General features: G+C 35.1%; 3 protein-coding genes and 1 long non-coding RNA gene across 4 annotated transcripts; 2 read left to right on the top strand and 2 right to left on the bottom strand.

Moving 5' to 3' along the window:
• Window positions 1-413: 413 nt before the first annotated feature.
• Window positions 414-4,207, bottom strand: LOC140838449 (uncharacterized). Its single transcript, XM_073204756.1, has 5 exons — window positions 3,955-4,207; window positions 3,369-3,511; window positions 3,107-3,236; window positions 1,454-1,645; window positions 414-792 (listed from the first exon to the last, which is right to left on the bottom strand). The coding sequence occupies exons 1-5, from the start codon at window positions 4,201-4,203 to the stop codon at window positions 583-585; spliced, it is 924 nt and encodes a 307-aa protein (XP_073060857.1). The 5' UTR covers window positions 4,204-4,207; the 3' UTR covers window positions 414-582.
• A 964-nt stretch (window positions 4,208-5,171) lies between these two features.
• On the bottom strand, window positions 5,172-5,980 carry LOC140837691 (uncharacterized). Its single transcript, XR_012119435.1, has 2 exons — window positions 5,789-5,980; window positions 5,172-5,594 (listed from the first exon to the last, which is right to left on the bottom strand). It is a non-coding gene; the product is annotated as an uncharacterized lncRNA (long non-coding RNA).
• A 1,582-nt stretch (window positions 5,981-7,562) lies between these two features.
• Window positions 7,563-9,605, top strand: LOC140838448 (probable membrane metalloprotease ARASP2, chloroplastic). Its single transcript, XM_073204755.1, has one exon. The coding sequence runs from the start codon at window positions 7,744-7,746 to the stop codon at window positions 9,097-9,099; it is 1,356 nt and encodes a 451-aa protein (XP_073060856.1). The 5' UTR covers window positions 7,563-7,743; the 3' UTR covers window positions 9,100-9,605.
• A 522-nt stretch (window positions 9,606-10,127) lies between these two features.
• Window positions 10,128-12,810, top strand: LOC140837690 (transcription factor MYB101-like). Its single transcript, XM_073203802.1, has 3 exons — window positions 10,128-11,320; window positions 11,420-12,179; window positions 12,444-12,810. Exons 1-3 carry the CDS (start codon window positions 11,003-11,005, stop codon window positions 12,722-12,724), a joined length of 1,359 nt encoding a protein of 452 aa, XP_073059903.1. The 5' UTR covers window positions 10,128-11,002; the 3' UTR covers window positions 12,725-12,810.
• Window positions 12,811-14,314: the final 1,504 nt, after the last annotated feature.

Below are 14,314 nucleotides of genomic sequence, written 5' to 3'. Positions count from 1 at the left end.
AAAAATAGTGAACGTCATGTACTTGTGGTTAAATCTAGATCATGGATCTACACATGGAGGCACTGCCCCCACATGTAAGGTGAAATATTCCGTATTTAAGAGTGAATATTTATTGATATGTATTTTCTAAAGATAATGTCGTAAAGATAACATGAAATTTCTCCGAAATCATATATCAATCTCTTCGGATGAAAGCTCCAATTCAGATTAATTCCAAATTCAAATGATAAGGAAATAACGTATACTTTCTATTTAGAAGTAAAAATGGCACTCTTGCTGCCAGATAGAACTGCTAGGCAACAATGTCGTTTGCTTTCTCACCCATTTGAGACGACGCCAAATACTACTCTTCCGATTTCCATAGCATAGATTAGCAATAAATATAGATACAAAAGCCATTGAGAGACACAAAATAAAAAAACAAGCATTCAAGGAACTACAAGGATACTAACATAGGAGATCATCCAAACGGGTGTATCTGAAAAGGGAACAGGATCCCTCTTAGGCCAACTTCTTGTTCTTACAAATGAAGAGCAAGGCTGATTATTTCACATAAGGTGTCTAATCTTAAAACAGAACAGCTCAGAGAGACAAGAACCTACTCATCCATGTGCGGAAACGGGTCCATGCAAGCTCGATTGCAGCGTCATCTTCATCCTTCAAGCCCATACTTTTTCTTCTCTGTTTTCCATCATCAGATTTGTTCATAAAGGCATGTGAAATTCCGGGATAAATGTGTACCTCGTGTGGAACTCCTGATGCCTTGAGCTTTTCTTCTAATGCTTTTCCAGTCTGTACATAAAAATAGTACACATGCAGGTAAGATCCAGTTGCTGCCAGAAATTTCCTACCAAGCCGGGTGTGGGGTACATCCAAAAAAATTTAAATAATTTTCATGTAAGCTCCCTTGCTCAGCCATGAGAAAAGAAATTAAAAAAAAAAAGATTTCTTGGACTCTCCCTACTCCCCAGATAACCAAGACCAGAATACAGCATGACTTCCCATAACACCGGAATTAGGAAACCTGCAACATGTAAGAGATGGCTGTTTGGCCCGAAGACAAAGACAGCTAAAGCCAAACCTATCCTTTCATATAAAGACACATCATTACACTCTTTAATAACATCAACTATCACTATATGAAAAGTTTGTTCAGCCAAATTAACCAGTAACTGGTGCAAATTCTAATGTTTGACAAATGCACTAAAAGGATGACTTAAATTTATTGTATTTTTCATTTTAAAGGGATGGAAATGTAACTGATTTACGTGAAAACCGTGAAGACACAAAATTTGATCCCAGTTAGATGGTTGCCTAGGTCTCAAGATGTCTATAACTAAAGCATTTCATCTTCAAAAAGATAAAAATTGTTTTCACAGCGGAAAGATTGGGCTATGTTTTTGAGAAATTAAAAGAACAAATAATTTAACATACAGTGCAAGGATAACATTACCTTTACATCCGAAAATCCAACAAAATTGTCAAGTTCACCAAAATGAGCTTGCACTGGCGCCTTAGCATGGACAGGATCTGCAAGCTCTGAGGAAGGTACTCCATAAAAGGCTACAACTGCCTCAACCCCAGGGACCAACACAGAACTTGCAACAGCGAGAGCGCCACCCATGCAGAATCCTGTTACACCAATCTAGCAAAGCAAATATAACAGTAAATGACAAGGGTTATTTTTTTCAAACAAAAAAATAAGGATCATTAACGCAAAATTCACTATTGTTACATATCGATTTTCCATTAACTTGTCTATTGATAATGTTAACAGATACTTAAGTAAAAAAACTATATAACTTGTGCAATATAGTTAGCAACCAGCGCACACATTTCGTGCTAAATATAGTAGCCACAGCAAACGCAGCTCTGTGTGAGACACTGTGATCTTTTGGATTCCACTGAGAGGGAAAACACTTATTGATTGAAAAATAAGTGATTGCAAACTCCAAAAAAGGAAAAACGAAACAATGTTTTCGAAAAAAACCACTATAGGGCATCTCCAACCCATCTCTATTTTGGAGGAAATCTCCAAAATAGAGTATGGGTTGGTGCTCCAACCCAACTCCAAATGCAATCTCTATCTCTATTTTAGAGACTGCAACAGTGATCCTCTATTTTTGGAGGATCACTGTTCATTTGAAGATCAATATAGAGATTCCACCAAATTACTGAAATGCCATCATAACAATTACAATATAGTCCTTTTGAAAAAAAATTTAAGAAAATATCATTGTTCTTGGTCGACCAAAGCATGTGCTTTGGTGACCCAAGCACACATGCTTTGGTCGACCAAAGAAGCATGTGCTTTGGTTACAAATACTTATTATCGACTTAATTTAAATTGATAAACATGTGATATTTTTAGACATAAAAACGTAGACAATACTAAAAGTGACGTATCACCAACAATAAAAAAAACACACACACACAACAACAATAAAGATAAACATATTTTTAGTTCATTGCAATCATGAGATATAGGTTGAAAATGAAATAAATTAAAAAAATAGAGTATTTCTTAATATTTAAAGGAAACGGGTTGAAAATGAAATATTTGGTAAGATTTAAACATATTTGGTAAGATTTAAAAGATATGGGTTGAAAATGAAATAAATTAAAAAAATAGAGTATTTCTTAATATTTAAAAGAAACGGGTTGAAAATGAAATAAATTAAAGAAATAGAGTATTTGTTAATATTTAGAGGATATGAGTTGGAGAAGGTTTTTGAAAATAGAGATCATGAATCTCTATTTTAGAGGATAGAGGATGAAAAATAGAGTATATGGGTTGGAGATGGCCTAAGAGATCATCATATTATATACAGGATACACTTATACATGAGCTTTAACAAGAAGCTGAAATTGCAATACTAGTGACAATAACTCAATGAATACAAACCTTTTAAAGAAAAAGGATAATCAACAGAATAAATTCTTATTCTTGTTTAACCTAGCTCGATTGCAAACTCAAATTATAACAATTGCGGTGAACTACAAACTTACAAAAAGGTGCCCAACCATCAAATCTATACTTATGATAATATAATATTAATCCAGCACAGGAAATATATAGAAGAAACATCGAAAGATTATCAGGTACCTTTTGCGAACCATTTGCCTTCAGCCAGTTAACTGATGCTTCAATATCCTTCACAGCTCCTTGCCAATCAAGACCGTCCATTAAATGCTGTGCTTCTGCCACATCCAAACCAACCTTTCCTCGAAACAGACTAAATTCAACAAAAAGGATATGAAAAACACATCAATAATCAAATCAAACAGGAATAAATTATGACAAGAAAATGACAAATATCAGCAAAAAAATATCAAACCAAATTGCCAGATTGGATGCTATATCTTACTCTGGAATCAAAGTTTTATAGCCCGAATCAAACTGCGCAATCTTCTGGGCATGATTCTTGATTTCAAAATCAACGCCCCACCATTCCTGAAGCACAATAATGCCAGGAGCATCGTCTTTTCCAGTGACATAGGCATCAAATGCCTATTTGATCGATCAATTTCGCCAACAAGGAACATGCCAAAAACAAAAGAAAGTCAAAACAGATGCAAGACTATTTTGAAGCGCAAAACGCAACCGTTACATAATTGACTGAACATCAATCATATATCTATAAAAAAAAAAAAATCAATGAAAATTATTTTCGCTTCAAGCATTTGAAGATCTTGTTCCCGCCATTTCAATCCGTTTCCTTATCATTCTCATTTTTCTTAGGGCTACTTCACTTTAAGTAAAATGAAAGCAAGGAATCTTGATCAATCAAAACCCTACAACGTATCAGCCTCCGAGATTCCAAAAGCCCATCATTCTCCATCCACTCATAAATAAAATGAAACCCAGATAAATTAACTAAAAATCACACTACACTAATCACGCGATTGAATGAAACTGCAGTAAAATCGACAAGCAGTAACAAGCATACTAACAACGTTGTCTCTCTGAATCTGGACTTTCTTGAATGGTGAAAAGGCGGCAGAGTCAGAAGCCATTGCTCGAACGTGACGAAAGGAACTGGAAAAACCGAAACTGGTTCTCACAGTAGAAAAAGACACCGGAGAGGAGTAGCTGAAGTTCCCAAGAAGCGATCTTGTGAAGAATCTCGAAGCACAAGAAGCTACCATCACTTCCACCTGTTCTGTTTTGCCCTTCAAAATTTTTAAATTTAATGTGCTCATTGAATCAAAATTTAGCTGGAGGAACACTTGTCAAATTTGTAGAAAGATCAATGAATTCTTAAAAGCAATTTAAGAATAATTCAAAATAGAGTAGGTATCTTTTGAAACGATCTCACGAATTTTTATCGGGTGATATTCACCATAAAAAATAATACTCTTAACATAAGTAATATTTTTTCGTAGATGACTCAAATAAAATATTTGTCTCATAAAATACGACCGGTGAAACCGTCTCAAACACATTTTTACGTTCAAAATATATATCATGATTCATTTGTACAACAAATAAGAGTAGTTTTATCTGTACTTTATTTCATAGCGTGTATTTACCTTTTAAAAAGTAATATTTTTTAATATCAACAACAAATAAGAGTAGTTTTATCTGTACTTTATTTCATAGCGTGTATTTACCTTTTAAAAAGTAATATTTTTTAATATCATTCAAAATGATTTCGGATAGGTGGATTAATTAACTAAGATTTCATAATTTTAATAAATGACATGAGAACAATTCGAGATGACGAAAACACTATATATGCATGATACGGAAGAGAAATGAATATCTGTTTTCTGTTTTTGCCATTTTTCGTATATGAAGTATTAAATAATCCATTTCATTTGTCGACTCTATGTGATCGAAATCCTTTATTAACATATATATTTTTGCTAAAAAATCACAATAATATAAAAAGATATTTGCATATAATCAATTGGATAAGTGTAATGAGTGGGATATGGTCAGATGTGTGTCCTACAAACAGCTGCACTTGTGGGAAAGTCGTTTGTTGCAAGATTTTGGGGCTCGCTTTTAAGAAGAATAGGACCAATAGAAATTAAATTTGATCTAGATTCGTAACACTTCGACAAAAATTAAAGATTTTATTTGAATAATATATAATGTCTCGATGTAATGGAAATCAATTAAAAATTATCTCCAAATTACACAAAGCTTGCATGAAAGTAGGATCTTCGAAACTTCAATATCATCTACATATAACACAAGATCAAAGAGTCGACTTTTTTTATTGAGATAATGAAATAGAATAATTATTCAGAAACAATATTAAAAGGCCAAACACAGGTGAAGCTTGAAGGGGATGGGGGAACTCTCTCGTTCAATGCTACGCAACACACAGCGCGAACTTTTCTTGTGTTCGACGTTATCTAACACCGGACGATACGTTCGACACCAAAAAAGGTTCCACCAAACAAGAAAGTGTTGCATAAAATCGTTCAAGAATAGGCATTTCATTTGAAAACAGTATGGTTAAAATGTGGAGGAGATTTATTAGATTCCGGAGGCATTCTTGGCGGCATGTTCTCTACTCGTTTTATGAAAGAGAGGCCGTCGTCGTTCCTCGCCTCGAATTGGTCCATCGCCAATAGTATTCCTATACGAACACAGTTCAACTCAATATATCATACTCAATGCGCATCAAAAGATAGCAGATATTGATTCTAGTGTCATAATTTGAATGGTACTGTTTCTTTAATTAGACTGAAAATTAATCAAGAAAAGAATAGTGAATAAATAATCGCGGAATTAAAATCATTTGAAACAATAAAAATGAAAAGATCAAGTTACCTGTAGAAAAATCCCAGGGTTCTTCACAAGGTGAGAATGGTTTTTATGTTTGATAATCAGGAGGAATCATAAGTCTGCACCTGCAGTGTATATATATAACTCCAAAGGGGTTGGATGTGTCTCAGATTCATCGAACCTGGTCACCATTTCACTTGTGAAAATCGTCTGTCTTTTTCGAATTGTTAGGTCATCTCTTGCCCCCACTAAGATTGTCTTTTTCCATTCACCCTCGTTTTAAAAAAGGTTTCCTTGTGGATTGTCTTGTACTTCATGCCGATGCAAATAAAAGATCAAAAATTAGTTGATTATAAGTCTTTTGTTTCGTTCAATATTTTGTCGAGGTTATGTAAGGCACGTTGCCGTTGGTTCGTTTATCAGATGATGAATGGTGCATGATATTAATCTTTTATGGAACTTCTTTGGATAAAGTAGAAATAGAATCAATCAATGTCTTGACTGACGTACCAAGAGATGTTCAGATGAATTAGAATTATAAATAATTGTGTTACTAATATAGATTGATTTAACATATTTTATCATGGATTCGTCTCATTTTACAAGTCAAACGAAGCCCTAAAACGAAATAATATTTTTGGGAAGAAAATGCGTGATGAGAGCAAGTAGAAAACGAAGGGTAAAAAATTAAAGTAGCATTGGAGAGGAATATTGTGAATGGTCGGGAAGGGGGATGGTGGAGGCATGTCTATGGTTTAGGTAAAAGCTCAAATTGTATGGTCCCAATTGTTTATTGAAAAAGCTATATGTCCCTATATAACTATAACTTGGTTGTATTTTTAATTAAAACATTTTCCTATTTGAATATTAAATTATTTTGATTTGTGATCCATCCTTGAATCGATTCTTTAAGCATTTGAATAATTGGGTTTTTTTTATATATATATATATAATATTACTTGAGTTGTGTCCATGGAGTAGTTTGGAGTCATGAAATTTTAAAAACAATGATTATGTCCTTTGCATATAATTTGTCATCTTTAAGGTGGAGTGGGTTTCATGTGAGATCGTCTCACGGATCTTAATCTGTGAGACGGGTCAACTCTACTCATATTTATCATAAAAAGTAATACTTTTAGCATAAAAAAATAATATTTTTTTATGAATGACCCAAATAAGATATCCGTCTCACAAATACGACCCGTGAGACCGTCTCACACAAGTTTTTGCCTTTAAGGTGATGCTCAATATTCATATCATGGATTTTAAATTCTGGAAAGCTGAAAAAATGGACCCAGTCGCCGTACAATTAAGGAAAAAACTTGTATGAGACGGTCTTACGGGTCGTATTTGTGAGACATGTCTCTTATTTGGGTCAACCATGAAAAAATATTATTTTTTATGCTAAGAGTATTACTTTTTATTGTGAATATCGACAGGGTTGACCCGTCTCACAGATAAAGATTCGTGAAACCGTCTTACAAGATACCTACTCTACAATTAAATCCAAGCAGCTAGTTTTTCGTTATATTCGATTGATTGACTCACAACACGATGATCATTTGGACGGATCAAGAATGTATCGAGCCAACTTGTTTATTTGGTGGGACTAGACGGATCGATCTAACAAACCTAACTTGTTTTGACAGCTTCGAAACAATGAGGGCAATCTTATCACAAAATTTTGAGCTGTCGATCTTGTAAAAATTCCCGATCGGGTCGAATTTAATACTTTGGAATTATATTGTTTGGGCCTTTGGTCTTTCTTTTGGATTCACGATTGAGTGCCCAAATTCAAGTAGCAGCATTCAGTACTTTCTTTGACGAACCCAAAATTGTTCGAAAAACAACAAAGTTTGTGGAAATGGATAGGAACATTTCATTCCCTCCACCTCCACAGAACAAAATTACTAATTATCCAATCTTTTTCCTACATTAAACTCATCTTCGTCCTCCTCCGAGCTAATAATATTCGCCGTAGTCTTTCGGAACTCGTCAAAATGATCATAAACTTGTCATCATCCTCAACCTCCCACGCTCTTCTCAGATTTCTCAACTCCAGGACGCCGCCCATTTCAGATTTTTCTGTGAAAACTAAAGCCCATATGTTTAATCCATTAGATTCTGCTGTTTTGGGTTCATCTTGTTCAAGATTTTGCAGCAAAACCCCATTTTTATGCAAGAATTTAATATTTAGGCAAGGAAGGAGAAAGAAGTTTAGAACTTTGGCTGTATCTGGCCTGGATTTTGGTGGCTTCCAGAGCGCTCAATCGGTTCTTGAAGCAGCTGCAGTGTTAACTGCTATTATTGTTGTTCACGAAAGTGGTCATTTTTTGGCAGCTAATCTTCTGGGTATTCATGTGAGTAAATTTGCTGTTGGCTTTGGTCCAATTTTAGCTAAATTTAATTCTAAAAACGTGGAGTATTCCCTTAGAGCGTTTCCTCTTGGTGGCTTTGTTGGGTTTCCTGATAATGATCCTGATAGTGATATTCCTGTGGATGACGAGAATTTACTGAAAAATAGGCCAATGATTGATAGGGTGATGGTTATTTCTGCTGGCGTGATCGCTAATATTATCTTCGCATTTGTTATAGTTTTTGCACAAGTTGTTTTTGTTGGATTGCCTGTTCAAGAATCTTTTCCTGGTGTTCTTGTACCTGAGGTTAGGCCGCTTTCAGCTGCTTCACGAGGGGGATTATTGCCTGGTGATGTTATATTAGGTGTTAATGATATCGACCTTTCTAGTACGAGCCCGAAATTAGTTTCAGAGGTTGTTGACATCATTAGAGACAGTCCCAAAAGAAAAGTACTATTCAAGATTGAAAGAGCTGGAGAAAATGTAGAAATCAACATTACGCCGGATAAAAATTCCGATGGTACTGGTAGAATAGGAGTTCAATTATCACCAAACATCAAATTTTCAAAAGCTAAACCGAAGAATTTATGGGATGTCTTTCGTTACACGGGAAGTGAATTCTGGGGCCTAACGTCAAATGTCTTGGATGGTTTGAAGCAGACATTCTTAAATTTCTCTCAAACTGCTAGTAAGGTTTCTGGTCCGATAGCCATTATTGCTGTTGGGGCAGAAGTAGCCAAATCGAATGCCGATGGCCTTTACCAGTTTGCTACCATCTTGAATCTCAATCTGGCAGTGATAAATCTTCTTCCTCTACCAGCATTAGACGGCGGTTCTTTGGCATTGATCCTCATAGAGGCGGCCCGAGGTGGGAGAAAACTTCCTTTGGAATTAGAGCAACGAATTATGTCGTCTGGCATAACGCTGGTCCTAGTTCTGGGGATTTATCTTCTTGTCCGCGATACATTAAACCTTGAGTTTATTAAAGATTTGTTATGATGCTTTGCTTAAAGCTTGGTAATGGGGCATGTTTTTGGAGATAATTGGTTGCTCGCGTATCTTTTGAGACAAACAGAGCATATACTGGTTTCTTAAGCAGTTCTCTCTACTAAATGTTATTTTGCACTTTTCCTGGCTTCAATTTCAATCCAACGACCCTGCATTGCCCTGTTCCTGATTGACGAATCTATAATGGTAGCATCCTGCAAATTTGGAAAACTTTCAAGGTTCTGCATTAGTTGCTCCAGCTTTTATTCTGCATTCCAAATTTTCACTCCAAAGCTGATGTTGAAATCAAGGTATCACACATTATATTAGCTTTTAGTCTTAGAAGTCTATACTACTAGTATACTACTATATTGAATGAAAGACTTGCAGCAAGTTTCTTGGTCCGCTCAATTTGTGTTTCATTGGAGTGTTCAAATAAAATACTAAGATTATTAGAACTGTAAATTTGTAAACTGCACTCTTCAAATAAATTTCATATCAGTTATGTGTTGCATTCATCCATCATGTATTCGAGATCGTTGTTTCTTACATGAGAGCTGTCAACTATTTGGTGCCTGTATTTTAGTATGTTCTTTCATCTTGCAGATAATAAGAGTTGTTTAGCAAGCTGATGTTATATTATATGTACATAGTGTTAGAGATTTTTTTTGGTGTGAATGAGTCATTACAGTTAAAATTTAATATTTTCCGCCTTTCTGAAGATCTTCTTCATGGTCTAATCAACTGTTTCTGGTGAATAAGTGAGTGCTGAAATCTTACAAGACAATATATATACATATATATTTATACTCACACGCTGTAGAATAGATTTTTGTTATTATAATATCTATTTAAAATATGGAAAATAGACGAAATTAAAATCCTTCACATTCTTAATTTATTATTTATCTTACCCATTAAGTTTTAAAATGTTTTTTGAGGAAATATTACACATTAGTTTTGGATAATATAATTCTCATTACAATGATATAATTAAAAAGTGGCATAAAATGGTAGCTTCAGTGACATTATATACATTTAAATTTGTAAGAGAAACTCTGTGTGGCTATCGTCAGTGAAATGGCTACAAGGGAGACTAGTAGAACAGGCATGTTCACCGGGCTGTTCAACCTGGAATCATTCACGAACGATTCGGAACCGTAACCAGAACCGGCCTAAACCTCTAAAGGATAAGAGGGACCGATTCGAAATATATGTTACACATAAAAATTTTACTAGAATCTTACGAAAACAACACGTCAGTCGCCGCGTCAAATTTTAAGGAGGGAACCAAAGTTGAGGAGAAACATGCAAAATCAATTGCAAGTATGTGACAAAGTTAATTAATTACACATTCTTGGTGTAAGTGTTGCTTTACATTAAATTAATTCCAATGGAGGGGCATTCAACCCGGGCCGAAACGCAAGCTTCCACCTATAAAATCTCATCACACTAGCTCACACAGCCTCTATTCTCTCCCAAACTCCACTTTTCGCACACATCTCTTATTCCTTTTTCTTCTCCAAACCTCCATTTCTTATGATCTTTACACCCCTCTCTTACATATTCAAACACATTTATAAATTCAGAAGGGAAAAAAGCACTTGCCCTTTTGCTTGTTTCATCATTTCTATCCAATATTGTTCTTGCATAAAACATATACAGTCTATGAAAATTTGAAAGGGAAAATATATTTTTACTTCTTTAGTAAATCAGCCTACCCTTTTGTTTGTAACATCAATATTTCTTCCCCTTTTTCTTGCATAAAACGCTAGAATTTATAGAAATTTTAAGACAAAAACTAGTCACCTTTTCTCTAGTCAATTGACACACCGATTTTCTTCTTTCATCATTTCTTTCCATTTTAGCAAAACAAAGAGTGAGAGAGAAGAAGAAGAAAAAGAAAAAATCTTTGATGGCCACTGATGGTGCTTCATGCTCAAGGAAGTCTTCTTCAACACCCACAAATAACAGGAACGCGTTGAAGAAAGGCCCGTGGACCGTATCCGAAGATACGATTTTGGTGGAGTACGTTAAGAAGCACGGTGAAGGGAATTGGAATGCAGTTCAAAGGAATTCAGGGTTGATGAGATGTGGAAAAAGCTGTAGGCTTCGATGGGCGAACCATCTGAGGCCTAATCTCAAGAAAGGCGCCTTTTCTGCAGATGAAGAACGACTTATTGTTGAACTTCATGCTACACTTGGTAATAAATGGGCTCGCATGGCTGCTCAGGTACTTATTTTCAGAGTTCCACTCACTTTTCTTTCTCAACCAGGCTCATGATGATTTCTTTCTTCTTCTTCTTCTTCTTCTTCTTCTTCTTCATTATAGCTTCCCGGCAGAACGGACAACGAAATAAAGAATTACTGGAACACGAGATTCAAGAGACGACAACGTGCCGGATTACCAATATACCCGCAAGATCATCAAGAACATCAACATCTCGACTGTTCATCACCCCAAGTACCTTCACTGTCATCCCTTTTACCCTTGTCATCAACCAAACCTATGAACCAAACCCCCTTACTTTTCTTGGACACGTTTAAGTCTGTTCCAGCAGCTTCGGTCATCCCTCCTCATCATTACAACCATGCCAACACTCCCTATGGCAGCAACGAGTTGAGGCCTTTTCGCGACGATGGTGGTTTGTCCCTTTCATTGGCGGCCTCAAACTCATCGTTGTCGCCATCTTCATTGATGGCACAGCCTTTTTATACTCAAGGTTTTCCAAATTCACTCCTCGTGCCTTCAATTCTTGATTGCAAATATCTCGAATTCGGCATCAGCACTGGCATGGGGGTTTTAGAGCTTCCTTTAATCCAATCAACGGTGCCGCCTAACCAGGCGACGCCCGAGCTTTCTTCAAGTGAAGATGCTGATCAGCCATATAATGAAATGGAGACAGCCTTTTTTAGAGATAAAAATAGTGGTTTGTTGGAGGATATGATAGGGGAATCTGAGACTTTGAAGGATAAATTCGAAAGGAAATCTGCATGGAACAATATCGAAGGGGCTGTAGTTGGAAATTTGCATGATCAATCAGATTATAGCTTTGGGAATGGGAGTGTTTCATCTGAAAATAACTATGAAGGTATTACTGTTTTTATTCTATAGTACTACTACTTGGCAAAAAGTACTCCTTCATCTGAAAAATCCGACCTTTGAATTCTAATGAAATCCCTTTTCCTCAGTGATTAATATCATTCGAAAATCTCTCTCTAAACTTTAAGTCAAAATAGATCGATGCACATTATTGATTATGCTAAATTCAGACTTTGAACATTAAAACTAATGTAAACAACCATTTTGAGATAATATCTTTCTTGAGTTATAACCTAACAGATTACTGTTTCAGGCATCGATAACAAAGCAGAAGGTGATGTGATCATTGGTGTAGATGATGATTTGTTAATCAATCTTCTTGATAATTTCCCGATGGCTGTTCCGATGCCAAATTGGAATGAAGAGAATAATGGGCAATTAGTACCCTTTAATTTGACCCATGGTACAAGCGGAGAGATAGAAAGTCAAACCAAAGATTCAAGGTACAACCCAGATGCAGCCTCCTCTGGGCTACCAGAACAAGAAAGGAACTGTGGTCATTGCCTTTGGAATAACATGCCTAGTATTTACTAAAAATGCATGAAATTAAATGTGACTTAGGACAGCAAATTGGTTTGTTTTATGTTAATCTAGTGGGGAATTGTGTTAGAATACATGTGATATGAAGCTTGTCATAAATTATTAAATTTACTTAATAGAAATATTTCGATTTCAGATATTAACACGAAGAACAATTTTTTTTTTTTCATTTTGGGACTTCAATTCCATCATCAACCCTCAATCATTTTTATTATTAAATTTTGAATAGTCAAAATTTATATACCAAAAAAGTCCCATTCGTAACTTCCATGTTACGTTTATAATTTAATAGTTGAAATTCTATCAATAAAATATATGATTATTTATTTATTCCGCAAAATAAAGCTGCAATTGGCTTACTATATTTAGCAGTCTCCGGGGCCTAATTTTAGGTAGTCAAGGGGATCAATCACGCATGCAGCCCATCATCTTGTCCATCTTCGCAAGCTAACTTTTGTCTATCCATTTGTATCATAATAAATATACTTTGTGAAAGGAATATAAAGTAATAAAAAGTTGCGAAGCAGATTTCACGTTCCATACGATGTATTTTAGTATGTCATGCGGCCCCTAAAATCAGCTTCAAGATATATCACCCATCATGCAAATCCATCCAATGGGAATGAATCATTGAAAAATGGAAATAAATATTTATAGAGCTCGAATTTCACTCATTTCTTTTCGATTCTTTGATATAAAAAAATAAGAAAATTAAATAAAGAAATTTATTAATATATTTTTTTATTCCAAGATTTATTAACTCAGCATCGGTTCCCCTGATTAAATGCATGGCTCGCTGTGGTCGGGAGTATTTACATAATTTAAGCCCATTAACTTGTCCTCACTAAGTTTGCATGAAGGGGGAAATTACGGAGATTTATGTTTTGAGGTAATAGTGTGACTATCCCTCACTCAAGGCATGTTTACTTTATTTACGAGGCTTTGTTCCCTCACCAATTTGTGTACCGAGCTTCCCTATAACATTAAAACATTATTCGTTTTAAAACGTTGAGTAACACAATTTAGCAATGTCCCAAGTTGGTGATTATACGCCCTTGGTTGCATGGTAGCTCCTAGACTTGTCGGACACCCTAGCTGAGTCGAGTTAAAAAAAATAACATACTTTTTAATTCAAACCTAACTCAACCCGAGTTGGAAGTTGGAATGAGTAGTTAATCCTTCTATTAACATTTTCTTGGACAAGCAAGTCACAAAGAACTTGCTCGGTCCGAAAAATATCAATTGCGGATAGAGGTATCAATTCAGGTTGGTTGGTTGAGTTGGGTCAGGTTGAGCAATAATACTATTCAAAAATTGCCCAACTCGAATCCAACTCGAACCCGAGACAACCCAAAAACTCTCAGCCCGAACCTGAACTTGAAGCAACTTGATCAACCCGTATAATCTGATTTTAAATTTTTTTATAATTTTTAAAATAAAATTAAATAAGATTCAAAAATAATAATATCAATATTTTAATTTAAATACATAATAATAAAATTTCTCTCATATATATGATTTAAATTTGAAAGTCTAATAGCAGAAAAATAAAATATATTTATTAAATCAAATAAACAATTGTTT

Source organism: Primulina eburnea, chromosome 8, assembly GCF_022965805.1.
Source record: "Primulina eburnea isolate SZY01 chromosome 8, ASM2296580v1, whole genome shotgun sequence".
NCBI classification, from domain to species: Eukaryota; Viridiplantae; Streptophyta; class Magnoliopsida; order Lamiales; family Gesneriaceae; genus Primulina; species Primulina eburnea.
This window is presented reverse-complemented; position numbering and strand designations above follow the sequence as displayed.